Source organism: Rhynchophorus ferrugineus, unplaced genomic scaffold (assembly GCF_030347505.1).
Source record: "Rhynchophorus ferrugineus isolate W39M unplaced genomic scaffold, kcgeb_rfMv2 rfM4, whole genome shotgun sequence".
NCBI lineage: Eukaryota > Metazoa > Arthropoda > Insecta > Coleoptera > Curculionidae > Rhynchophorus > Rhynchophorus ferrugineus.
In genome coordinates, this window is record NW_027472583.1 from 36,663,289 (window position 1) to 36,690,686 (window position 27,398).

Here is a 27,398-nt window from a genome sequence, read left to right on the forward strand (position 1 = left end):
AAAGAAATGTGTAATCTTTTTACTTACGGTCCCCTTATGATTCGAACGTGCAAAACATGATTACGTGGTGCCCATTTAAATTTCAATTCTATTTTTCTATATTTTGTGTTTAAATTGTCACATTTAGATATTTGAAATGTCATTTAATTGATCATAAATATAAATGACTACAAATGGACGCTGAAAACACAAATAATGTTTTACATGAAAGTTTTTTTTCACACTAAGCACTTTTTGGTTTGGCCTGCCTTTTGATATATGATGAAAAACGCATAGTGCCTAGTTGGATAGTCCAGCTGAGGATTTTAATTTTGCATGTTTTACATAAATGTTTCTCGGCAACAGTGTAAAGCTCAATAATTAATAACAATCCAAATCATGCTATTAATCAGGCTGTGGGTAAAATCGAGTGTCTTCTGGGATGCTCTCTAAGTTGGTCACCGACCAGTCAGTCGGACTTCGAGAGCCATAATACGGATCCCACGTTAAGTCGTAGGTCCAGTCCAAATATAACCTAGTTGATAAAAAGGAGACTTTTAGATATAATAAAAAACTTTCAACTAAGCCTATGACCCCTGCTGATATTTATTGGGTCAAAGAAAGGTGCCCGTAACCAGATAAGAACTTAGTTCAATCAGTGGGACGCTGAAAACATTTCATTGGTTAGTTTAAATTTGTTATCTAAGAACCTGTAAAGAAAATATTGTGTTTTGATTAGTCTTCAATTTCATATGACTACTTGACGTCACATTTATTGGCCAATAGTATTCAAATGAAAACTAAAATTGATGTTTAAAATTAATTTATTAACATAAAATCCTATCCAAATATAAATTAAAATATACATAAATGTAAATAATATAAAATATATAAAAACAATATAACAAAAATAAAGTAATATAAGTGAAAATGAAAACAACAAATTAAGAGCTCAATAATACTCTAGGTAATATAATTTTTTATTTAGTTTAGTGCTATCAATTTTATAGGATCTTTTAGAGTTCTATGTTCTACTTTTGCTATACTGAAGGAAAACTTTAAGTCCTTCCCTTTTAATATTTCATTAACTTGTTAAGATAAGATAAACATATAGAAGATATAATAAACACCTGACAATAACTTTTAAAATTTTGCCTTGAAAGTCATTATGGATTGGACAATTAAAACGCTTAAAATTTAGCTGCTTTTTTAAAGATATCTCTCGAAATAACTGATATGTTATTTTTATGGCAAAATTTAGGAATTAAATAAAAGAGATTGCTTGAAGATCTAAACAGTATAATAAAATAGCCTTGATGGAGTGGTTAATTGGGGCCTGCGGGGATGCATTGCTGCTATAAAATAAGTATCGAGTGTTTGATATGTGGAACTACTAATAGATAATATAGATAAACAATATCACGTTGTCTCTTTTTCCCTTCTTTTCCTCAGAGCAAGGTCCTCTGGAACTGAGAACATAGACTAAACTAGTGGTCCCACAACCTCTGATAATACTACATTTCCCGTTAAAAAAGAATATAAGCTATCTAAAACACCAACACTCTAATGTTCAACTTCTTCAAAATTTTTCTATCATCAAATCATGTGAGCAAATAATTTCTCAAATATACTGGCTGAAGGATATTCCTGACTCCATGATCTATAATAAATCCAAAAAAATTCTCTAAACAACCTTGATTAAAATTCTAAATAAATAAATAAATATAATTAATTATAAACTTAGACAGAATAGATTTGTTTAAGTGAATAAATCCCCTTAAAGTAGTTAAATTTTTCATTGATGGCACCACTCCAAAATTCCTGGTGCTGTGAGCTTAAGGATACTGCTCGCAGAAGAGGCTTGACAATAAGGGGCTATTTTGTTGAAATTGCAAATATTAAATAATTTATCCAAAAATATTACAATAGCATCTGTTTGTTCAGCTTCCTTTGGAAGAGTAGCTTCTGAAAACAAGACAAAATTACAACTATTATTAATACTTATTACTTACTCCAATTTGCCAAGTGCACCAAATGTGAACCCACTGTATAATTGAGATCTTGTATACAACTTTTCAATTTTGTTTTGTTTATTTTGCCTGGAATTAAAGGCTGCTCTGTCAATTTTGGGCATAGTATTACCATCCCTTCTTTATCGGAGTAATATAACACATGGGCTGAAAATTAATTAATTATTTAAATTAATGGTTATTGTGCTAATAGTGATACTACTTTTGTTATTTTGAAAACAATGGATCAAAAACATTTTCTTGCTTTGGTTTCTTGATGGGAAAAAATACAATTCAAGGGAAGCAATAGCTCCATCCGCTCCATCAGAAACAACAATAAAACGTTGGTTTGTTGATTGCAAACGTGGTCGTAGAGACACCGATGATGCAGAACGTAGTGGTCGTTCAAATGAGGTAGTAATACCAGAAAACATTTTAAAAAATCGACAAAACACATCAAACACACATCTCTGTTGTGTTAGATGTGCACCAAATCGTTGAATCCTAAACATATTTTAATTTTCAGTTACTCGAACACAATTGTTTGGGACTCCATCAAAGATTTTATACCAAAAACAAATTAAAATACGCGTTCTTTGCAGATAACGTTGGTATCTATCATACTCATCAGGATCACAAGATGAATCAGGATTTACTTAAAACATTACTTAATATTCTTCCTTCTTGGGCGGAAACAAATGGCCTTAGGTTCTCTCCAGATAAATCTAACAGCGTACAATACTGCAGGATAAGAAACTGTCCCCGATTGACTGTTCTGGCTATTGATGGAAATATCATTAGTAATAAGCCTGAGCATAAATTCCTGGGAATTATATTTGACTCACGTCTCAGCTGGCCTTTACATATCAAATATATAAAGAACAGATGCCTGACCGACATTAGCCTAGTTATTTCGCTTGCTAACTTTCATTGGAGTGCTCATAGAACCGCCCTCTTGAACATTTATAGAGCGCTAACGTTGAGTAAGCTTGATTATGGCTGCCACTGCTTCATGTCAGTAGCCTCTTCGTATATAAAAAGACTAAACTCAATCCAAAACACAGCACTAAGGATTGCCCTAGGAGCCTTTCATACCAGTCCGATTGACAGTTTACTTTGGGAAGCCGAGATTTCTTCCTTAAATTCTCGTCGTGAACTCTTGTTGGTAAAGTATGCAGGCTCTTTAAGATTCAAACCAAGACTATTTTAATATGGGCTATTTTTTCCTACCCGCTGCAGTGCCTCTATGATAGGAAGAATAAAGGGTCTTGCCATTACTTCCAGAGAATTTATAATCACTTATCATTAGAGATTCCTTCTGGCTATAGATTTATAAATGAATCTCTATATCTTGATCTCTCAATGCGGCTTCTTCCCCAGGATGGTCTCAGTTCTCTTATCGCACGCTACCTCTTTAAACAAATTATTTCGGAAAAATCTTTTAATCATCTCTCAATTTGCACAGATGGATCTAAGGAGGATGAGCTGCAGGCACTTCAATAATAAAGGAAGAGCATTTTAAATTGCCCTCTTTGGCAAGTATTTTGCTGCCGAATTGCTATCCATCTATAAAACCCTAAAATACACTCAAAACAGCCTAGCTGTGATGTCGGTGGTGATTGTCACTGACTCCATGAGCTCTCTAGAGAGTTTTAGATCAGTACAGACACACCATCCACTGATGTGCATCCGAGAGCTAAACACCATTATTTACACTAGCGGCAAGAATATCATTTAACAGGTTAAATTAAAAGTCCCCGACCTGACATATAGATGGCGCTACTAGAATTAAATCCACATGCTTTTTAGTTAGCCCTAATCTTCAAAAGATGCGTGTATAAATTTGACAACTGTCGGATCATTAGTTTGTGAATCATAGTATTTTGAGTGAAGTAACTTTTGTTATTGTTAAAAAAAATGGATAAAAAGGAATTTCCCGTTTCCCGTGTAATATTGTTTTTTGAAGGGAAAAATTATAGTTGAAGCAAAAACTTGGCTTCATGTTGAGTTTCCGGACACTGCCCCAGGAAAATCAACCATCAAGGATTGTTACGCTAAGTTTAGACGTGGTAAAATGAGCACCGAAGACGGTGAACGCAGCGGACGCCCAAAAGAGGTTATTATCGACGAAAACAATAAAAAAATTCATAAAATGATTTTGAATGTCCGTAAATTGAAATTGAATGAAATAGCAGGCACTCTAAAGATATCAACTCAACGTGTACATCATATCATTAACGAATATTTGGGTATGAGAAAGCTCTGTGCAAAATGGGTGTCGCGCGAGCTCACTTTTGACCAAAAACAACGACGAGTTGATGATTCGGAGCAGTGTTTGAAGATGATCAAGCGTAAAAACCCGAGTTTTTGCTTTTGCGTCGATATGTGACAATGGATGAAACATGGCTCCATTATTCCACTCCGAAGTTCAATCGACTGTCATCCGAGTGGACTGCACACGATGAACCTGCTCCTAAGCGTGGAAAAATGCAACATTCGGCTGGCAAGGTTATGGTGTCTGTGTTTTGGGATACGAATGGACTAATTTTCATTGACTACCTTGAAAAAGGAAGGACCATCAACAGCGACTATTACATAGCGTTATTGGACCATTTGAAGGACGAAATCACCGAAAAACGGCAGCATTTGAAGAAAAAGTAAGTGCTGCTTCACCAAGACAGTGCACCGTGTCACGAGTCAGTGAAAAAGATGGCAAAAATCCATGAATTGGCCTTCGAATTGCTTTCTTATCCACCGTAGTCTCCAGATCTGCCCCCCAGCGACTATTTCCTGTTCTCATATCTCAAAAGAATGCTCGCTGGGAAGAGTTTTTCGTGATCGCTGAAACTCATGCCTATTTTGAAGCAAAGGACAAATCGTACTACAAAAATGGTATCGAAAAGTTGTAGGGTCGCTATAATTAGTGTATCACCCTTGAAGGGAATTATATTGAATAAAAAAAAAATTTGTGAAAAAATTTGTTTTACTATGGTAGGTCAGGGACTTTTCAAGTGACCTGTTACATGTGGGTTCCAACTCATATGGGAATAAGGGTAATGAGTGAGCTGATCGTCTTACGGATAGGAGGGGAGGCTCGCTTTCGGAGAACTTTCTTCACTGGAGCAGAGACCTAAATTCACATTATACGGCACTTTATAAAAAATTCGATCAATTACACTAGGACCTGATGGCTAATAATTAACTATGTGAAACATTCTTGACATTGGTAGGCACAAATTAAGTATCTTCTCCCAACTTCGAATAGGCCACTGCAAGTTAACTCAAGAGTTTCTTCTTAAGGGAGATTACCCACCCACCTGTAATAAGTGCAGTTCCCCGCTGAGCATCAGACGCATCCTGGTCGAGTGGCATGGGCACGCTATCCAGAGCCGGTTCTTTGGCCTAGAGGGATCCATGAAACAACTTCTCCAGTTGAAAGACTTTGAGAAGCTGATGAATTATCTGGCAACCATCGGAATGCTCCAGTATATATAATAAAGGCTAATAACTTTGTACCGTTACTTGTTAAAATTTATGCCTTTTAAATTCTCCATATTTTACCCTTTATATTTTATCGTCCTACTTGTTTTAAAACTATTTATTTGTGTCGACATTTATATGTATTGAATTTTATTTATAAAAAAAATTGTTTATATTAGTATTCTATTTTGTTTCTTACACTATTTATACTGTATTGTGTAACATTATATTGTACTATAGTCTATTCAAAGTGTTTTTAGTAACGCGTCGTGGATATTTGTGACGTGGAAACATTACAATGTTGCCGTATCAACTGTGAGTTTTAATTCAGTTTGGCTTTGGCATACGTCTGACAACTGGTCGCCTTCCGGTTGTCAGATGTACGCTAAATTATTCAAAATATTAGTTATAATTATTACAGGTTATAAACCGGCAAACATCATTTTAGCCCTTTATTTTGATAAATTTTAAGTGGCTCCGTAATATCATATCACATTGTTTGAAAATGCCTAAAACAGTAAATATTCAGGGTCACAAATTGATTGCGGCTTTAATAGGTTATTTCGAAAAGGAACGAGATAACGGAGGCTCATTTTTGTCAGTAAATTCCGTTAGAGAGGTAATTATTGATGATATTAAATAATATAAGTCCCTAAAATTTTATTGAAAATGTTTTAGCGGTTTGCTGCACCCAAGAAAACTCGTCTACATACAAAGTAGGTGACGAATCTTGACCATCTTGATATGGCTCTATTCGAGACCAAATATACGAAATGTATAAGAACAGTAAGTACACAAACTATTTTATCGATATAAACATAATTTAATAAAATTATTTTAGAGAAAATTGTCTCTCTGGAAAGTATACATAAAAGAATTAGGGACAGGCAGCTTTTTGGGAGATGTAAGACATTCTTTCATACATTCTTACAGAATATAAGGTTTAAATATTGTAAAGATAACCCTCGAAGAGGTTTAATGGAACTTCCAGACATTACCTTAAAAAGAATTCAGCTAAAGACATAAAATAATATAAGAAACTTGAATATTTCAAAATGGTTCATTGTGGCACTCTTGGCAAGACAGTAACAAAAAAAGTGTAAAGACAATAAAAATTGATGGAAAAAGGTAAAAGTTACAATAGTATTCAATTGGGTTTTGTTGGTCATTATATTTATTAATAGTTAATTGCAGATATATTACTGGTTGAGAAGGGCATTCAATCAAAAACTGTTTGGATATGTGGAAGGAAGCATTGTCAATCATAACATCTTCGGTTTAGATGAACTCGATAAGATATTTCCGTAATCAAACAAGCCTGTGACTGAAGGAAACTTTCAGGATATGTGATAATGCTGTGCAATGCTGGAAATTTCTGAAACAGAGTGATGAGAGTGAAAACAACTAAAGGTATGCACATAATTAATTTAATATAACTGTAGAAAATAGTATTGTAGGGCGTGAAAGATTTGTGTGCACAGATATGATTGCAATTGTTCAAAATTAAACATGAGCATTAGGTTAGAACGTATGAGAAGAAAATGAATACTATTTTGTAGATATAGTAAATGAATTAGATAGAATTCAGTGATTAATTTTATCAAGAATGGTGTACACAGGTACACCATAGCAAGATGACTTGCCAAGTAAACACGCCATCGAAGGAAGCAAGAATTAAATGTAAAAAATAAATATGCTCTCGAATGAAAGTAAAATATGACTCTCAGATATACAATTGTTAATTAGGTGAATTAGGCATCCAGGGTGATAACAGTACATAAAAAAGAACGCCCCTAGAAACTCTACCTCATAGATGGTGTGGAAAAGAGTTAAATGTAAACAAAACAAATCTAACCTATAAACTATTATACCTGTGTTCTTAATTGCAGTTTTAAGTCCTTCGATAATATATGTATTAGATGTACTATAATGTAAAATTAAATTATATTTGATAACATTTTTGTTCAATTGTTTTATTTAGATTAGAATTTTCTTGTATTTCAAAGCCAACCTGAACTAAAACTCAGAGTTGATGCGGCAACATTGTAATGTTTCGCCGTCACAAATATCCACGACGCATTACTAAAAAAACTTTGAATAGACTATAGGTCCTAAATAGCCGGTCCGGTCCTCTTCATCTTGGCATTGTAACAGTAAAAGTACAGAAAGTGCTCTGGCACTAACTTTATGAGTAAATAATAACGAATGTAAAGTACACTTACAAAGTTTGCTTTGACATAAACCAGCACTATACTATATATTTGACATATATGTCATTATTTTTCACTTTTTCGAATCGATATACCTATCGAGAAATATCTACATTTGTATGAAATATATGAATTAGGGTAAAGTATTAAACTATTTGTATTATATATTCTAATCACGTTTTGATAATAATGGTCGGTAGTTTTTTCAATTAATATTTTTAAATATTTTACCACAAAAATGTAGATCCTTTGTGACAGTGAAACTATTAATTATGTTGTAAACAAAATAATTGTTTTTACTATTTTTGTCGCGATTATTTCATATTTTATCATCATATAAACCTGCCCTGGGCGTGAATCGGTCCAGTTGGTCTCGAGTTTTAGCGAGGTTAAAGAAAGGCAATATTTTTAATATATATTTTTATACTTTTATATACATAGAAGACGTATCGGTTTTTTAACTCGGTAATTTTACAGGATGCAAATTTTACAAACTAGTTTCATACCAAGAATAATATCTAAATTGAACAGCAGCTTTGAATTCTTTAGATATTTGGCATTATTCAGTCGATTTATGTTTATTATCTTATCAGCAATTCGTTTGGTCAATATTATCTGTTTTTTTAAGACAAGTTGATAATTGTCTTTTAACTATCATCACCATCACTACTCTAACAGGTAGCCCTTTCTGGGTAAAATCTACAAGGCACTGAACAGCAGCAACGATTCCATATTGAAAGAGGTTTGCCTGAAAAATATATGGCCAAATCTAGCTATAGAACAGGTCGATAACTTTAACAACAGATCGATATCGAAGCAGCAGTGGGCAGCGATCTCTTTCTTCAAGTTTTTCGACAGCAACTTTTAAATGTTAGAATGAATTGTGCTAATGAGACAAAACAAGACGAGGTATCTACGAACCAATAGCTTCAGATCAGGTTAGATTTTGTTTACTTTACAACAATATTTCGGTTATATTCTGTAAAATATTGAATTATAAATTATTTATTGTATTAAAAAAACAAAAATATTATTGCTATCGAGAACTAAAATAACATGTTTCTGTTAGACGAGTGTCTAATTTACTCCTCTATTTAGTTGATACCGTTACGTTAGCTGAATCTTAACAAGATTTTTTAGCCACAATAATGGCGATTGCTAGATGCAGAATAAATTAAATATTATATTACAGTGGTGATATATTATTTTCAATATTAAAAGTAAAACGTGCTGTCTTCAATAAATAAAACTAAGCCGAACCATAGAGTAATATATAGAGTGTTAACTTAATGCAAATAATTTCAGCATTGTTTTGCGTGGTCTCTGCAGGAAGGCGCTGAGAACGTCATTCGCTGAATTTCATTGGTTAGTTTAAAATACCATAACAGACATCTGTAATGAAAATATTTTATTAAGAGAACATTTCATTGATCGACCATTTCATACGCATCACGTGACTAACCTCTGGCATCAGATTCTACTGGCCAATTAAATTTCAAATAAAACCAAAGTAAATTTTTCAAAAACATTTATTAATACAAAATTCTATATAAATACAAATATTGTAGACATAAAAACAATCTAACAAGCAAGGCAAGTTATAATATAATATTATTACAATGTTATTGTGAAAATTATGGAACGGATAATTAAAACAGTTAAATCGTATATACGTCAGAATCGAGTGAGCATACCAAAAAGTAATACTTTAAAGAACAGCAACAAAAAATTAAAATGTATGATATATATCAAAATTACTGCTGTGCTCTCATTATGGTAAAATGGAGGAATCAAAAAGACAGCTTAAGCATCTATTAACAATATAATAAAGCAAGCATGACAATCTCTTGTCTATAAAATCAAGCTCATCTTGTTCATCTACAAATTTTATTAAATTATTTTGTATTAATGTATTTTATTAACATCCTTGTTGAAAAGGTTTTCTCGGTTAAGGAGCCTCAAGCAAGAATATTAATTATAATTATCTTAACCAATATACATTTGTTTCAAGAAAATGAACCACTTCAAAATAATTAACTTTTAAATTGATGGCACTTTACAAACAACTTTTTAAAGGGTAACAAAAACGTTTCATGTAATAAAATCACATTTACCTTCAATGTAATTTAATCATTGCCTCATTTGGATACATTTTGGTTTTAAAATGTGGGTAATATTTTCATGATTTGTTCTGTTGCATTCTTGTATGTAATAATATATATGAACACAAATGCTTTATATAAATAATTGTATACGTACCAGATAAAAGCAATGCTAAGTTACACACACACATCCTTAGTATAGCTAACTTGGGCTGTTTGTTTCAAGGAAAACTACGTCTGGTTTTTATTTCCACACATACATTGGATATGCAATACATTTGAGAATGAAGATATATTATAATCAAATAATGATTATATTTAAGACACAAAAATGCTGATTTTACACATAAAAATTGCGTTGTAAACAAATTGAAACAAGCAATCGCGTTATAGAAATGAGCCAAATAAATACCTTTGTAGGCCAATTCAAATCAACCAATTAAAAAAGTGGTCTCAGAGCCAGCATCGAACGGACCACGCAAAACATTTCTTCGGTTTCGCCTATTTAAGTAAAACCTCTATATAATATTCATAGAGTAGTTATAGAGCGTTAACTTAATACATATAATTGAGAAACTATTCTGTGTAGTCTTAGCAGAGAAGGCGCTGAGATTCTGCTGCATTTCATTGGTTAATTAAAATAACCATTACAAATACATATGAAGAAAATATTTTGTTAGGAACGCATTTCATTGGTTGAGGATTTCATACGAATTCGGTGACCTACGAGTAGCATCTCGCATGACTAATCTCTGACGTCACATTTTACTGACCATTTAAATTTAAAATAAAACCCAAATGTAATTTTTCACAAAAAATAATGAAATAAAGTTAGATGTAAATGCAAATATTATAAACTATTAAAATGTTAATGTATGTATAAAAATTATTAAATATAAATATAGTCCTTTCAATAAAACAGTGAACTTAGATCATCTGAATTGATGACGTCAAAACGTCGCAATGTTACCCTATCAACTCTGAGTTTGAGTTCAGTGTGAATTTGACAAACAACAAAATTATAATCTAAATAAAATAATTAAACAAAAATACTCAAAATAAAATATAATTTATTTTAACATTACATCAAATGCATATATTATCGAAGAAATTAAAACTACAATTAAGTATAAACTTATAACTGTTTATATGTTAAGACTGTGTAAATTATTGTTGTATATCCAAATAATATACTTTACTTTCATTAGAGAACATAAACTTTTATGCTTAGTTCTTGTGTCCTTAGGTACAGTGTTTCCTTGTAAAGATATTACTTTATTTCTCCTTTGAAAGTTCTGTTAATCTTTCTTGATAAAACTATATTTAATCACTGCATTCTCTTGAATATATTTGTCATATCTGCGAAACAGTTACTATTATTTCGCCCCTGACACATTTTAACTAAATGCTCATGTATATTCTGAACGATTAGACTCATATCTATGCACATATATCTTTTACACTCTACAATAAGATTTCCTACAGTTATCATTTATTAATTATATACCCACCTTTAGTTGTTTCCATTCTCATCACCCTGCCTTACAAATTGGCAACGCTGAATCATATCATATTCAGAAAGTTCAATTCAAGTGAATAACTAAGCTGTCAATTTCCAATTTAACATTTGTTCACAATTCCATCATATCTCATTTTCTTCTTCAATGTGTTTGATCGAGCTCATCGAAACCGAAGGTGTTATTAATTATTTCTGTTTGCAGCATGAAGTAAAATATATTTGCAATGAAATATTAATAAATATTATGACTAATAAAACCTAAGAAATTGTTATTGCAACGTTTACCTTTTTCCATCAACTTTTTTTGTCATAGCACTATTTTTGTTATCATCTTGCCATGAGTGACCATTGGACATTGGTCCCATTCTGAAATATCTATATCTCATCTAAATACATAAATTGAAATAATAAGTCACCTTTCATTTTATTATATACTTTTGAAAATTGTATTCTTTTAAAAGTTCTATCTTCTAAAAGTTTAAAAGTTCCATTAGACCTCTTCGATACTTTTCAGACTAACATTTTTCTCTGAAATAAATATATTAAATTATGTTTGTATTGAAAAACTACTCACAGTTTTGATACATTTCATTTATTTAATCTCTGATAGAGCTAACATTAAACTTATCTTCATTCGTCAACCGCTTCGTATAAGGATATTTTTTTGTGAATTCAAGATTATATTTTTCATTTTTTGATATAATTTAGTGACCGTGTTCATTCAGGGCTGCTGCAACAAAATCGCAATAAATTAGTATCTAACAGTAAAAATGTTTACTTTACCGGCAAGAGGGGGCCTCCATTATCTTCGTTCTTCAAAGTGACTGATTGGAGACGCAATCTGTTCTGTCTAGCTTCGAAATTTTCAATCAGAGTGACGCAATAAGCAGCGATTTGAAATTTATCAAAACAGGCAAAGCATTAAAACAACGTTTACCGGTTTATAACCTCTTACCACTATTGTTTTGAATACGTTTGACAAACGAACGACTTTGGTAGGCAAGTTCGATTACACGTTCGAATTTATCAGACAGCATTATGTCTCATGTGTAGAAATAAAAAAAGAAGTTAGAGCCATGAGCTTTTACGTATACCGATTGATGATCCATTTCATCCATGATCCATCCAAAGATAATAACATTCTCTGATGCAGTCAATTCTCCATGCGCATTAATATATTTTTGATATGTGTGGGAAAATTGAAAATGAATGATTATGATACATTAAATTTTATCGAGAGAAACATCTTTCTGAGTTTACCAGGTTAGTCTTACAACTAAGTTTCTCCTTTCGAAAAGGGAAGATACTCATAGATATTAATCCATAAATTATTTGATGTAAAATGCAATATCGTAATATAGGATGCCAAATAATCTTGAAATAATATGTTGGAGAATAAGTAATGTCCTATTTTTCATCGATCTTTTCAGCGATAAGCCTTAAATAGGGTTAAAGTCTATCTTCAACATCAAGATGTCCAGAACCAAAATAGACAGACCAACTTTGCAGTGGTGTTCATTTATTATCATCACATATCACATCACCATAAACACAACATAATTTTCCAGCGCTGCATTTTTTCTTTTTTTTTCACCTTCTGGAATATGTTAGTTATTAAACCTTTACATTAATTAATTACATTAATTAACGGGGCTTTATTGAATAGAATAATACCAGATATATGCAATTTTAAAGCTATTCATTAGGTAACAACGAAACTACTTTTATCTAAAGTTATTTTAGTGATTTTATTTCAGTATATTAGGTTCTTTCATCCGTCCGCAAAAATGAGATGGACCTTTCCAGAAAACACGTGAAGACCATATTTTGTATTTATATTTCTGACCTGAATTGGCTTCCGAAAAAATACGACCCAATTAACAATAGTTATTCAGGATTAGCCCCTAATGCTGAAGAACTTAATGCTTTTTTTTTAAACGCCTTTTCAATAATCACTTATAATCCAAGGTTTAACTTTGGTTAACGTATATTAATAGTAGTTTTTCAAATAATTTGGATATTGCAGGTAGCAGCAACATTAGTTTTCTAACCATAATTATGTGTGCTATTTTAAGAGGTGCCTCAAACAAGCATTAAATATATATCCACTTGATGTTGATGAACTTGATGAACTTGTTTCTTGACAATTATTCGTTCAAAAAAACATATCAAAAAGAAAAGAAAAAACTCGAATTAAAATACAAAGAAATACATTGATTATTTGGAAGAAAATCTAAATTATCCGTACATTATAAGTTGCTGCTGTACCGCAGATACGAAGGTCACTATTTATATTTCGGGAATTGGCAACACTGTTTTCATGTGAGTCGATCTCCAGACGGTGCCATCGTAAAGTTTGACATGTTGTCGCACGGACGCTATTTGTTTATTTTATTTTTAGTTGAAAGTTTCGTCTCGGCAAAAAATGGAACAGAATCGTGAATATTTTAGTGCGATGATTTTTTACAACTTTCGACGTGGATTATCACAACAAGAGTGCATCAATCAACTTAATTTGACTTTTCACGATGAAGCTCCATCAAAAACCACCGTGTGTCGCTGGTTTAGTGAATTCAGTCGTGGTCGTAGTTCGCTGTGCGACGAGTTTCGTGAAGGTCATCCAAAATCGGCTATTGTACCAGAAAACATCGATGCTGTGTGCGAAATGATTAAACAAGATCGTCATGTCATCTATTGTGAGATTGAGGTATCCTTAAGCATGAGCTCCGCCAGCAATATGTGATTTTATATAAACACTTAACTGTGCGAATGTTAGGATACATTAAAAATCATCGTGGTCGGGTAGATTGACTATACTGCGCTGGCGCGCGCGTCCCCAGTTTTAGAAATATTTGAATATTCTCAGTATTGCTTGTGACGTCATGAGTAGGACTGTATCTATAACCAAACTTCTGATATCGGCATAGTGTTAGCCTTCGAAGCTTAACATATACTCTGTATTGGTTATTAAAATAAAGGGTAATGTTCATAAGTTTTATATTAAGCTATATATACCATACATATGTGTATATATTAAAAATGACTAAAAAAACATTAAGAACATGACCTTAATTTACGAAACATTTAGAGGAGGTAAAGAAACAACAAACAGCATAACACTAAATGTTTATATTATATTCATTTTTATATTTTAAAATTTAATATTACTTTTAAATTATAAATTAGAGGATATAAAACAATGAACCTTAACTATGCCATAAACTATTTACTAAATTTTTACATATTTAAATATACAATACTACAAATGTATTATATATAAATAAAATTCATAATATAAAATTAAAAACTTTCTTGTAGACACAGTCCTTTATACTTCACTCTAATTACTAATTAATTACGATACAATAAAAGTTGCAATAGAAATATATATATATATATATATATATATATATATATATATATATATATATATATGCATGTATACACCTTTCAACTATTTTTTTTTATTTCTGCTTAGGTCTGCTTTTCTCTTCTTTGATATTTTGGCAGATTACTTTTTCTTATCAACAAATCATACAGCTGTAGCAAGTACAATATTTTCCTGCACTTCTGCAAAGCCTGTAAACTGGACGATTAATTGAAATTACTTAAATATATAATTTCCCATTACCTTGTCAAAATTCAATTGTCGAATATTATTCTGGGATTCATATTGGCTACTTGTATTTGCTTCAATATTGAGTCTTATAACATTCTTAACAAAAAAAAACTTATATAGACAGACTGAAATCAATTTTTTGCCTGTAACCCTTCTTGACGTATCGTACACTACCTAAAATTCATTCGTAAGATAATAATCATATCGATAGTTTTATGGAAAATACTACCCTGATGAGAACTCCTTATAAAGTGATATATAAGCTTCTTGATTTCTTCTTGTTTTTTGAGATATTCTTTAAGCAATATTTTTTTTGTCGTCCTGTATTATGGACGTTCACCGTTTTCGGTGGTCACTTCACCACGTCTAAGCTTAGCGTACCAATCCTTGATGGTTGATTTTCCTGGGGCAGTGTCCGGAAACTCGACCTCAAGCCAAGTTTTTGCTTCAACTGTATTTTTTCCCTTCAAAAAGCAATATTTAATCAACAAGCGAAATTCCTTTTTATCCATTTATTTCACAATAACAAAAGTTGCTTCACTCAAAATGATATAGTTCACAAACTAATTATCAGACAGCTGTCAAATATATACACGCATTTTTTCAGGGTTAGGGATAACTAAAAACATATGTATTTAATTCTAGTAGCGTCATCTATGTGTTAGGACGGGGACTTTTCAATTGACCTGTTTTTGAAATTTTTATCAGCTTCAACTGTGATTTCTCTTGACATCACCCCAAATAACGATAATTTACATTTTTAATATTCATATAGTCTCTAAACTTAAATTCCATCAAATGCATTGTGGAATGCTGAAAGAATAATGATAATAAATATAGACTCTAGTAGCGAAACTTAAATAATGTTAACTTAATCCAATAATAACGTTAAATCACTTATCAAAAGCTGGTCTGTAGTTTTTTTGGCTGTGAGTTTCGTTTGTGACCTACAACATCTCTGTAGATGTTACTGTGTTGTGTACTACTCTTAATACAACTTAAGTGGACTCTAAGTTAAAGACACGTAGAAGGTGAGGTATATTAAATTATTCCAACGTTTTACCCTTCAAATGCACTACAGAAAGCGAATATTTATAACGAGCAATTAAACAAAAATACTTAAATTAATATATTTATTTAAATACTATTAACTATTATTATGGGTATTCTATTTATTCAAAGATAACAAATTAACAGATATGAAACACTTCCATTAGCTCAAGAATATAATTATGATTGAAAATAAATTGAAATGTTTATTTTTTAACATTAAATATGACATGTGTAAATAATATCCTCTTGATTAAACGTTATTGGAAAATGTTCCATTTCTGCAACAACGTTTAATATGAAATTGTATATAAAGTTGTCCGTTGAAATTATACTGACTTTTCTCATAGAACAAAACAAACGTCAACTTAACTTCTTAATTAGCTCTTCAACCTTATTATCACAATATCTTATTGCGGATATTTCAGATAATATTCTATTAAAAATACTGACGTTTACTGACATAAATGTTGATTGGGAATTTTAGTTAAGTTGGGAGTTGTATCATCATTGGAATATAACATGATTCAATAATTATTCAGTGTGAAGTGCAAGAAACAAACCTTCCTGTACTTAAACAGAAGCTCATAAAATTTTCTCTATTTTATCATTGTTTCTACATTACTGGGCTAGAGCAAGATCCGCTATTTGAACACTCAAATCTTGGAACACAACGCCTTTGTTTCGAATGTATACTTAAAAAATATTTTTATTAAATAAAATTGAACCGACTTCAAAAAATAAATAAGGAACTCTCTGAAATATAAAAAATAATGAAACTTAGACTTTTAACACAAAAAAAAACGTTATAAAATAAAATATGTATGCAATAATCGTTGTAACTTTAAGCTTTTAAGCTCGGTACTAATTTTAAACTGATTGTTATGTAGTTATTACAACGATCATTACGTACACATTTTATTTTACAACTTTTTCTTGTGTTAAAAGTCTAAGTTTGATTATTTTATACATTTTGGAGAGTTCCTTATTTATTTTTTGAAGTCTGTTCAGTTTTTTTCGTAAAAATATTTTATTTTTCTCCTTTTAGAGCGAAATATTTACTCAATAAATTACGCAATTATTTTATTAAGTATTACAATGGATAGCGCAAGTAAAAGTATAGCCCGTACGTTGAAGAATAGGAATATGAAACAATGATTGAAAATAAGGAATGTTTTAGGCACTGGAGCCCGCTACCTAGTCTAGGTTATTTGACAAATGTTCCAACCAAACAAAAAAAAAGAAAGTTGCTGCTCTGTTGGAAATCGAACCCGAGACTTTCGCATGTGAGCTTAACTTTCGAACTATTACACCGTAGAAACAATTGCCTATTATGTTTCTACGACTTCTCATATGATATATTAAGTGCTTAAAAAGCAAACTGAATGGCTTTTACGCTAAACTACTTTCTATCTTTTGTAATATTAGTTCAGAAATACTATTATACATAAATATCTGATTGTTTTAGATACAAAAATATATGAAAACATTGTACGTGCCTTTGAAATTTGAGGTTTTCCCTTGAGTTTCCCCCTTCCCCCCAACTGATCCTAATTTGGTTCCAATTGGCCCACCTCGGAAGGGCACTCTTTCGAATAAATAAATAATTTTGAAAATTGGTCCATAATTAATGGAGAAATCGAACATACATTAAAAAAAAAATATATATATATATATATATATATATATATATATATATATATATATATATATATATATATATATAGCCGAACATGGAATCTCCTCCTTTTTTGAAGTCAGTTAATAAATAATTTTTGACAAATGCTATAAAACCGTGCTATAAAAACAAATTTCGTTTAAAAATTATACATAAAAAAATATAAAGAGATGTAACCAATGATTTTTACATAATTTCGGATTCTCCAAAGCATACACGTATAGATCGGTTCGCCGGTTTTTCTCGGCTCCCAATTCATCATTAATTAATTTTTCTTTCTCTATATTTTATAGTCAAATCCCATGGTGTATGCGTATGCATGGTAGAGCTCTTTAAGCCATGTGCACTTTATTGTGAAACTTGATTTTTAACCTTTTTGACCGATTTTGACTGAAATAATTCACAACTGTGCTAACATGTAATAACAGGGGATCATCTATATATTAATCGGCTTAGCGAAAATTTTGCCTCCGTTTTTGGAGAAAACGGGGACACCTGGAGGCGTGGAATTTGGCACGGATAAATATCGAGGAAGAATTTTTAGTCCTAAAATGTTTGTGTAATATTCGCTACAAATAAATATATTACAATAATACGAAAAACGTCTAAATCAAGCAATATGGTATATCCGTCATATTGGTGACACGAAATATATTCAAACCAAGCGGGTAGCCATGCGGGCTAAGAGTTTGACTCGCCGAAAATAACTACTCGAATCTCGCTGGGGATAAAGGTTTTTTTTTAATGCATAAAATATATTTAAGAATAGAGGTACTTAAAATCAAGTTTGGATAAAAAAACGTTTAAGAATAATATAGTCACATAAAGTTATATTTGACATTTTTTGCAGAGAAAACAAATTAATGCTAATCAGCGCCCACTTTGTCGGACAGCTGTGAAAGAAAAACGCTGCATATAGTCAATTCAAAATAGCGGTGACACGGGAGACCTGTCAAAACGTCACAATGTTGCCGCAGCTTCTCTGAGTTTTAATACATTTTGACTCTGATATAAAAGAAAATTTTAATATAAATAAAGCAATTGAACAAATGTTCTATTAAATATAATTTATTTTAACATTATAGTACATCAAATGCATTTATTATCGAAGAACTTAAAACTACAATTAATTATACAGTCACAATAATTTATAGGTTAGAGTTGTTTTATTATATTATATACATTGAGCTTTTTCCACACTAGTATCGGTAGAGTTCTTGGCGGGTTTCTGTATGTAGTGATATCCTCCGAAGGCTGAATCCACTTAATTAACAATTGTATATCTGAGTAATGTATTTTACTTTTATTAGAGAGCATATTTGTTTAACGCTTAGTGCTTATTTCTTTTTATTTCTTTATTTATTTCTTTTTGGATATATTCTTATTAATGCAATGTATCCATGTAAAATCATTATGATATATTACTATATTTCTCTTTAGTTTGTCCCGTTACTATCTGTATACATCTTTCATGATAAAACTACATTTAATCACTGCATTTTCCTGAATGCATTAGCCATATCTGCAAAACAGTTAGTGTTATTTCTCTTCTCATACATGTTAACCAAACGTTCATATATATTCTGAACAATAACTAGAATACAATCCCCTATACATTAATTGTATACAGACCTTTAGTGGTTTTTTCTTTCATTACCCTGTTTTGGTAATCGTCAGCATTGAATCATAAACCAACATTCATAAAGTTTCATTCAATCACTGTCACTTTCAGAAACACTGGTCAAGTTAATAACCAAGCTGTTTATTTCCACTCTATTAAAGACTTGCTCAAGATTCTACCATTTATCAATTTCTTCTTCAATGTATCTGATCGAACTCACACAAACCGAAGGTGTTATATTCGACAGTGCCTCTTTCCTTAAATACAGATAGTTTTGGTCTGAATATCCTCCTCGACCTGAATATCTATTGTAATAATTCTTTGCAATACCCTGTCATAAGCAAAACACTTCTCAAAATTATCTCTTCCATCTCTCCGTCAGTATTTTAAATATTTTTTCCGAAAGAACATTATAGAATGTGCAATTGAAGGGTTTTAAATTTACTTTTTTTTTAAACATTTGACAAACATTTTGTTATATTATCGACGTGGAAAAATCGCTGAATAAAATAAGACATAGCTCAAAGGCCTACTGACAGTATATTAAAACAATTTTCTTAGAGTCTGGGGCACGAGATGTTGTCTTGCCTCTATAAAATCAGTCTCAATTTGTGGATCTACTGATTTTTTCCTAATTGTATGTAAACAAAACTCACACTTAATTTATTTTTTAAAAATTTTTACTAAATAACCTGAGATGTACACTACGGAACAACGTAAAACTTTGTTAGCTCTTATAGGAACATCTGGACTAAAGTTATAGAGTCAAGTAATTAACAGTAAGAATGAGCAGAAAAGGGGATACTGGCTGAATGAATACAAACTTTACCATTACCTTCTGGAGTTTGTTCAAATGTCGATGATAATTGCTTCGAACACCCTGGTTATGGGCTTGGAACGATGGAAATGGCACTACAAATATAGTAAGACAGTTTAGAAATTAACGGTAACAATTATGAACAGAAATGTTATGAACAGACTGACTTCTTCAATTTACCTTCTATATAATTTTGATTTTGATCCACTTCCATTTGTACATATTCTGGGCTCGTGGTATTATTTTCACCATCACTAAATTGTTCATAAGTACTTAAAGGAAAGTTTAAATGTATCACAAAAATGAATAAAACAAGTAATGTGTTAAAGGTAGCGACATCTACATGTTGGACGTCCCGAAGCATTTCGCCAAAATTTCCTATGAAGTTAAAACTCTATTTCTCTATGCTCGTGTCACTGTTGTTTTGAATTGACTATATGTGAAAATTTTATCCCAAAATAGATTAATAAAATTCAAATATAACAATAGCAAATAGTCTGTTTTCTTTGCTTACAAGATATTTAAATTTTCGAAATAACAATATTGGTTTAATTTGATGTCTGGGGAAGAAAAATAAAAAGTGAATTTTTTTCTTGCTTAAGGACTGATATTAATTGATATGGTTCTGGAGACATAGTATATGATTCTATTGAAGGTAATTCAAAGAGTTGTTAAGATTTTTCCGTAAATTTTAATCGTATTGACTTCTGATAAATTTCTGGTTTCATTAGTAAATACATTTCTTAACAAAATACTAACCGAATATTGCAGATAATAAATACGTTAATTTGTGCATCAAGAGTTAAGCAAAGCAATAGATAAATAAAAGTCATACAAGACCCATTGAAGATGAGCTATCTGTAAGGGAGAGGTCCAAAAGTGAAATAAATAAGTAAAAAATAATGCAATTATATTTAGAAATTTAGGTAAAAAATGATACTTGTATTCAGCCTGGTGTATTTATTGTTTTTTTATGTATATTTAGGTGAGAAATATGGATAAAAGATAAAAACATATATGAAATGAATGAAGTAATGAAAATATGCAGGATTTGAAATGAAATTAACTACATTATTTGCATAGATGGAACACAGGGCAATTCGAAGAAATTACGAATTATTAACAGTACATTTGTAAACACTTTAGAGCTTTGATGAATGTTAAGGTGTTTAATGATTAATGTAAAAATATATGTGATTATATGACATTTTATTCCTAGTATCAATTAGTTTGTTTATTTACCTTATGGACCTTAATTTTCAATAATTTAGTTTAATGATTGTAAATACATTCCTTTAATATAGATTTCTAAATTGTAAAAAATAAATAAAACTAATTTTATTCGTTATTGATTTAATATACGCGTGTTTTAATTACTTTCGAAATTGTTTTAGTCATATATTCGCTGTTTTAACATACAAACATGTATTACTTCATTATTATTTAATACTTATGTTTATAACAAAAAAGTAAAGAAAGATCAAGTATACTTATATTTGATGCTCTGAAACTGTTTCAGTTTTGAAAATAATGATACCTTACTCATGATGCTTTGTCATAATGTTCAGCGGTGTAGTAATAATAGTTTGTTGATTATTGAAAGTTAATGGATATTTAATTAATATTATTTAATATAATTTTTTAGATTTAATTAAACTCAATGTAAACAATTTAGTGAGTGTTAGTTCTTGAGATAGTTTGCATATAAAACAACATGTTTTAATATACAGACGTTTATTGATTTAATCAATGTTATGTATCAAATACATTACTAATCTTATATATTTTTAATAACATCTTTATTAGATGTGCTTAGTACAATCTTAATTATAAATTAATTTATTATTACATTTCATTTGTACTTGGATTAATTCGCAAGCAAGACGAGTGCGAGATAAATACATCAATATATATTTCGCAATTAGAAAATTATGATAACTCAAGCTATAGTTTACACTTTATATAAGTTCATATGATTTGGTTTGCTTCAATCTTCTGATATCCTGCCCGTTGTCCAGTAGTTGTATTGCTTCCATGTTAGTAGGATTTACTAATCTTTTTTCGTGTTTTAAGGGATCTGAAACTATTGTGAAAAGAAGTCTTAGTAATATGTCATTTTAAAATTAGTTCTTTTACTCTATTATGAGGGAAACATCATTAAATTAATATAGTGTGTCGACCATAAGGTGATCACTAGATCACTGTATTGTGTTATTATAACCATAATGTCGCTTTTTAAAATATTAAATAAAACATTTTCAAAATATATTACAGGAAACTATTTCAAAAACGATGGGCGCTGGTTCGAATTTAGGCCTTGTGTGTTCGGAAAATCGAAAATGGAAACATACTCGTTCTTCGGTTATCTCAGAGCACTCTCAGAGGCCGCTTGGCAAAGACAAGAGAACACTGCATCAGAAGTTCAGGTAAGAATAATATTTATATGCAAACAAGCTGAATTTATATACTGAAAATATTAATGATGTCTGTGTACATAATTCAATTCAAACTTTATTTTTATACAAATTTATAGATCCCACCCAGAACCACATGTACCCCAGAACTGTTACCCCAACCATATGGACCATTATCAATATATGTCCAAAGGGAGACCAAGCCCCTCCAGGGACTCATGTATTATGTATATATTATATTTTTAATCGTTCTCTTCATTCTTTAAATGTCTGGCTTTATTAAATTTCCTCTAGCTACAGACCGATCTCTCTAACTAATCATATTTAGAAAATATTTGGGAGATTGGTGGGAGTAAAACTAAATTAGCATCTACATTCTAACTCTTTTCTCTCCCGTTACCAGTTTGATTTCATTTGGGGCCGTTTGGCTATTGACCCTCTCCTTCATCTGAAATCAAAATATTAGGGAAAGCTTTAAAAAAGGCATACAATTGCACGCTTGCATATAGAAAAAGAACTCTATTTAATTTGGAGATACAGAATTATTAAATAAGCACATTCCTAGAATATAAGGGACAATATCTTTTAATTTATTAGAAACTTTTTAACCAACCATATATTAGGAAACTGCTTATCTCCCGCGTATACTCAACATAATGGTGTTTCTCGGGCACCTATTCTCAGTCCCACATTATCTAATATTGCTAAAGATTCTATATTCCATACTGTAAGTTCAGATGTCAATATTCGTCTTTTTGGTGACGATCAAACTCTCTTTAGTTCTTAGCCAATTGTCAGATTATCATCACTCAGTAGTCTGCCTCTTTCGGCTTTAAAATATCGCCTTCAAAATCATCTGCTGCACATCTCTATAAGATCAGAAACTATCCAAGACATAATTCCCTCACATTGGGTAATAATGTGATATCAACAAAATCATCTGCTACAATTCTGGGACTCAAGATCGACTGCTATCTCTCCTGGAGAGAATGCAGAGAAGACTTTAAATCTAAAGCAGTTAAGTATCTTAAAACAATCCTGCAGAAAACTGAGCATCGATTAATATTTGGTCCTATAAATCTATAATCAGATCGAAACTAGATTATGGCTGCTCCTTATATAAATCAGAATCTAACGGCTCAATTGAAAAGTCTCCGAACTACCATAGTAAAACATATTTGTTTGCCAGAATTAGTTTTTTTTATTCAACATAATTCCCTTCAAGGGTGATACACTGATTATAGTCACCCTTCAACTTTTCGATACCATTTTTGTAGTACGATTTGTCCTTTGCTTCAAAATAATCCTGTTTCGGCGATCACCTCTTAATTCGACGAAAATTTCTTCCCAGCGAGAATTCTCTCGAGTTCTGCGAACAGGAAATAGTCGCTGGGGGGCTGATCTGTGCAATACGGTGGATGAGGAAGCAACTCGAGGCCCAATTCATGGATTTTTGCCATCGTTTTCACTGATTTGTGACACGGTGCATTGTCTTGGTGAAGCAACACTTTCGTTTTATTCATATGCGACAGTTTCTCGGTGATTTCGTCCTTTAAACGGTCCAATAACGCGATGTAATAGTCGTTGTTGATGTCCTTCCTTTTTCACGGTAGTCAATGAAAATTCCGTGCGCATCCCAAAATACAGACGCCATAACTTTACCAGCCGACTATTGCGTTTCCCCACGCTTTGGAGTGGGTTCATCGTGTGCAGTTCACTCGGATGACTGTCGATTGTACTTCAAAGTGAAATGATGCAGCCATGTTTCATCCATTGTCACATATCGATGCAAAAACTCGGTTTTATTACGCTTAATCATCGTCAAACACTGCTTGGAATTATCAACTCGTCGTTGTTTTTGGTCAAAAGTGAGCTCGCACGGCACCCACTTGGCACAGAGCTTTCTCATACCCAAATATTCGTGAATGATTCAGTTTCAATTTACGGTCATTCAAAATAATTTTGTGGATTTTTTAAATGTTTCCGTCCGTAACAACCTCTTTTCACGCGTTCACTGCGTCCACTCACGTCCACATGCTCATTTCACCTCTTTTAAACTTAGCATACCAATCCTTGATGGTTGATTATCCTGGGCCAGTGTCCAGAAACTCGGCATCAAGTCAAGTTTTTGCTTTAACTGTATTTTTTCCCTTCAAAAAGCAGTATTTCGCAATACGCGATATTCCTTTTTATCCATTTTTTACAATAACAAAAGTTGCTTTACTCAAAATGCTATAATTCACAAACTAATGATTCGACAGCTGCCAAATTTATACACTAATATTTTGAGGGTCTACTAAAAATATGGATTTAATTCTAGTAGCGCCATCTATGTGTCAGGCCGGGGACTTTTCAATTGACCTGTTAGGATTTATTTAAGACGAATTGAAACAATACAAAACGCTGCCTTGATAATGACACTGGTATCTTTTAAATCTAGTCCGATAACTAGCATATAATTCCTCACTTCTATAGAACCACTTAAATATTGAAGAATGAGACTGGGTCTCAAAGAAAATACAAGAGTCATTGCCCAGACAGGTCAGCTCTGGAGTTACTCTTATATTATATTATTTCTGCCTACAAATGATGAAAATGTTTCATCGCAAAGATATCAGAAACAATTGAAATTGTCAAAATAAATTGGACATTAGCGACTTACAATAAACAGAATTTGAGTTCGTTAGTATTCGAGAAATTATTCCTTCAAATCTTATCAGAGTACTCGAATTGTGAGGTAAAGGTAGAAGCATCATACTCGTCTGTATCCCCAATCACAAGGGCATACTTGGGAACGAATTGGTCAAAGACGCTAAAGCAAGCCAACAAATTGTAAATATTTCATATTACATGGATCTTTATCCAGTTATAGATGGTAGGATAGCCTAGTGCAACTTGAGTGGAACCTTCTGAAAAAAAAAACAAACTTTGGCCTATTAAAAAGGACTTCTTTTCCTTTGCCACCTCTTTAAAGAATAGATATTTGCAAGTAAAACTAAATGGGCTATTGATTCGTCACTGCCAATTTACCAATACCTTTCTAATGAATCGAACAGAGAGACCTGTGTCCCAACTGTTAGGAACCAATATCAGTCTCCCATGTTTTGATGACATGCAGGAATTTATAAACTGTTGACCATTATTATTATTTGTATATATTATTAACTGTTGCTTTAACACTATCAAATTGTTTGATTTCCTCGAACGAATCGGTCTGGATTTAAAAGTCTAATTTTAACCTGTACAGCCTTATTTTAGTAGAAATTTTATCTATACAACATTTTATATTTATTTGTTTGTCCAGATATTTATTTTGTCTCGATGTTTGTCGTATGGGTTGTTGGTTAATAAATTTTTTGTAACTCTAAACATTGTCACTGTTGATTGGCTTATTATTTTTGAATCTCTTGGGACGCGCAACTGTGGTAGGGTATTTAACCTCGCATGTCTTTAATAATTCTTGGTTTGTGTTGATAGTTTCTAAAAAATGCTAAAGCGTTGGGTAGCCTCTAAAACAACAATATAAATCAATCAATCAATTTATTACATTTCTTCTAATAATATTCACTGCTTTTTTGACAGATATTATAAAACTTATAACGAATTTAATAATAATTTTGAATGAAACAATGATAAAAAATCATGGATGTATTTTCTTGCTTTCTCCATACTGCGCCTGATACTCATTTTGGTTTAAAATTTCAGGGTTGCGGTCTTCTAACGACAGTTGAAGAACCCAAACCTTTAACAGACTCGTGGGATGGTAAGTTTAACGTTCGATAGCTCACCTTGATTAAAGTAATTGATTGTTGAGTAATTCACCGACATTTACAGAGTTAGCTGAAAATTCTAGGGGCAAAGAACAAAGGAACAGTGGGGATTATATCTGGAATGAAAACTGCCTTAGGAATATACGGGCAGACAAAAGGATGACTAATACTAATAAATCGGCCATCAAGAAACTGAAGGAAAAAACACCTGTGGAAGGTGACCTCCTTCTGAAAGAAGCTAATTATCATCTGCTAAAGAACGTTGGCGAGGACGCTGAACTGCTGGACGCCAATGACACTAGTGGTAGGCAACCATATACAGCATCTGCCAGTCAACAGCCTCGGATTACGTTAGTTTTCCTTTACTTATCAAAAATATTTCAACGTTAAATACTGTATGAATTAAAACATTTATTGATAACTAAACTAAAATGCTATCGACAATCACAATGACATGTTTATTTTGGCACCATTACGTTGGCTGAATTGGATAAGGAAATTTATAACATATGCAAAAAGTAAAATAATACTACCGTAAGATATAGAGACTAATTATCATATTAATCTACATATTTGTTTAATTTATGGTATAATATATATTTATTTATTTATTATCCTGTATATTGATATTATTGTGAATAAAATATTATGTTTGTTCTTTTTCGTTTCTTTAATAATTTCTATCAATAATTTCAAAGAATTTTCAGATTCCAGCTAGAAATCCGAACAGTATAGAGGCGTAAAAAATATGTTCAGATTTTTTATCAGATCATTTATTTCAACATCTCCCGAGATCGATCTATCTAATTAGACTTGAATAAATAAATTGGAAAAAAAGGTTCCTGTTATAGAATGAAAGTAGTAATTCACATTAGGATATTCTTTATTTTCTTAAATTCTCATGCATGTTTTCAGTTGTTTAAAGTTTATCCGATAATAACGAAAAAAGTAAAAGTTAAAAACAAGTGCACTTAATTGTATATCCGAATACATTGTAGTATGTAAACTGGGTGTTGTTTATTGTTGATTTTTTAACTTAATATCCATCAAAGAATTTTCTGAAATATCTGAAAATACAAAAAATAATAAGATCGGTTAAATATTGGTTAAATTTTACCTATACATAGGCG

At 31.5% G+C, this 27,398-nt stretch overlaps 1 protein-coding gene and 2 long non-coding RNA genes across 7 annotated transcripts; 2 read left to right on the forward strand and 1 right to left on the reverse strand.

Annotated features, from left to right (window-relative positions):
* Positions 1–1,025: 1,025 nt before the first annotated feature.
* LOC143195020 (uncharacterized) lies at positions 1,026–5,775 on the reverse strand. Its single transcript, XR_013005440.1, has 3 exons — positions 5,306–5,775; positions 1,992–2,156; positions 1,026–1,639 (listed from the first exon to the last, which is right to left on the reverse strand). It is a non-coding gene; the product is annotated as an uncharacterized LOC143195020 (long non-coding RNA).
* A 369-nt stretch (positions 5,776–6,144) lies between these two features.
* On the forward strand, positions 6,145–7,425 carry LOC143195022 (uncharacterized). Of its 2 annotated transcripts, XR_013005444.1 has the most exons (3): positions 6,145–6,254; positions 6,310–6,596; positions 6,653–7,425. It is a non-coding gene; the product is annotated as an uncharacterized LOC143195022 (long non-coding RNA). The 2 variants fall into 2 exon arrangements; XR_013005443.1 differs by having other exon boundaries at positions 6,310–7,425.
* Positions 7,426–8,155: 730 nt separating this feature from the next.
* Positions 8,156–26,925, forward strand: LOC143195023 (uncharacterized). Of its 4 annotated transcripts, none has more exons than XM_076401862.1 (5): positions 8,178–8,616; positions 22,359–22,510; positions 22,618–22,725; positions 26,204–26,261; positions 26,333–26,925. In XM_076401862.1, exons 1-5 carry the CDS (start codon positions 8,568–8,570, stop codon positions 26,656–26,658), a joined length of 693 nt encoding a protein of 230 aa, XP_076257977.1. In that variant the 5' UTR covers positions 8,178–8,567; the 3' UTR covers positions 26,659–26,925. The 4 variants fall into 4 exon arrangements, with proteins under 4 accessions (XP_076257979.1, XP_076257977.1, XP_076257978.1 ...); XM_076401865.1 differs by lacking the exon at positions 8,178–8,616 and adding an exon at positions 13,874–14,006; XM_076401864.1 differs by lacking the exon at positions 22,618–22,725 and having other exon boundaries at positions 8,156–8,616.
* Positions 26,926–27,398: the final 473 nt, after the last annotated feature.

What these genes read in the sequence shown, in the direction of transcription:
- LOC143195023 (XM_076401862.1), top strand. Translation starts at nt 8,568, where the DNA reads ATGAGACAAAACAAGACGAGGTATCTACGAACCAATAGCTTCAGATCA. An exon ending in AACCAATAGCTTCAGATCAG is followed by an intron (nt 8,617 to 22,358) that starts GTTAGATTTTGT and finishes AATATATTACAG; the next exon opens with GAAACTATTTCAAAAACGAT. An exon ending in TCCAGGGACTCATGTATTAT is followed by an intron (nt 22,726 to 26,203) that starts GTATATATTATA and finishes TTAAAATTTCAG; the next exon opens with GGTTGCGGTCTTCTAACGAC.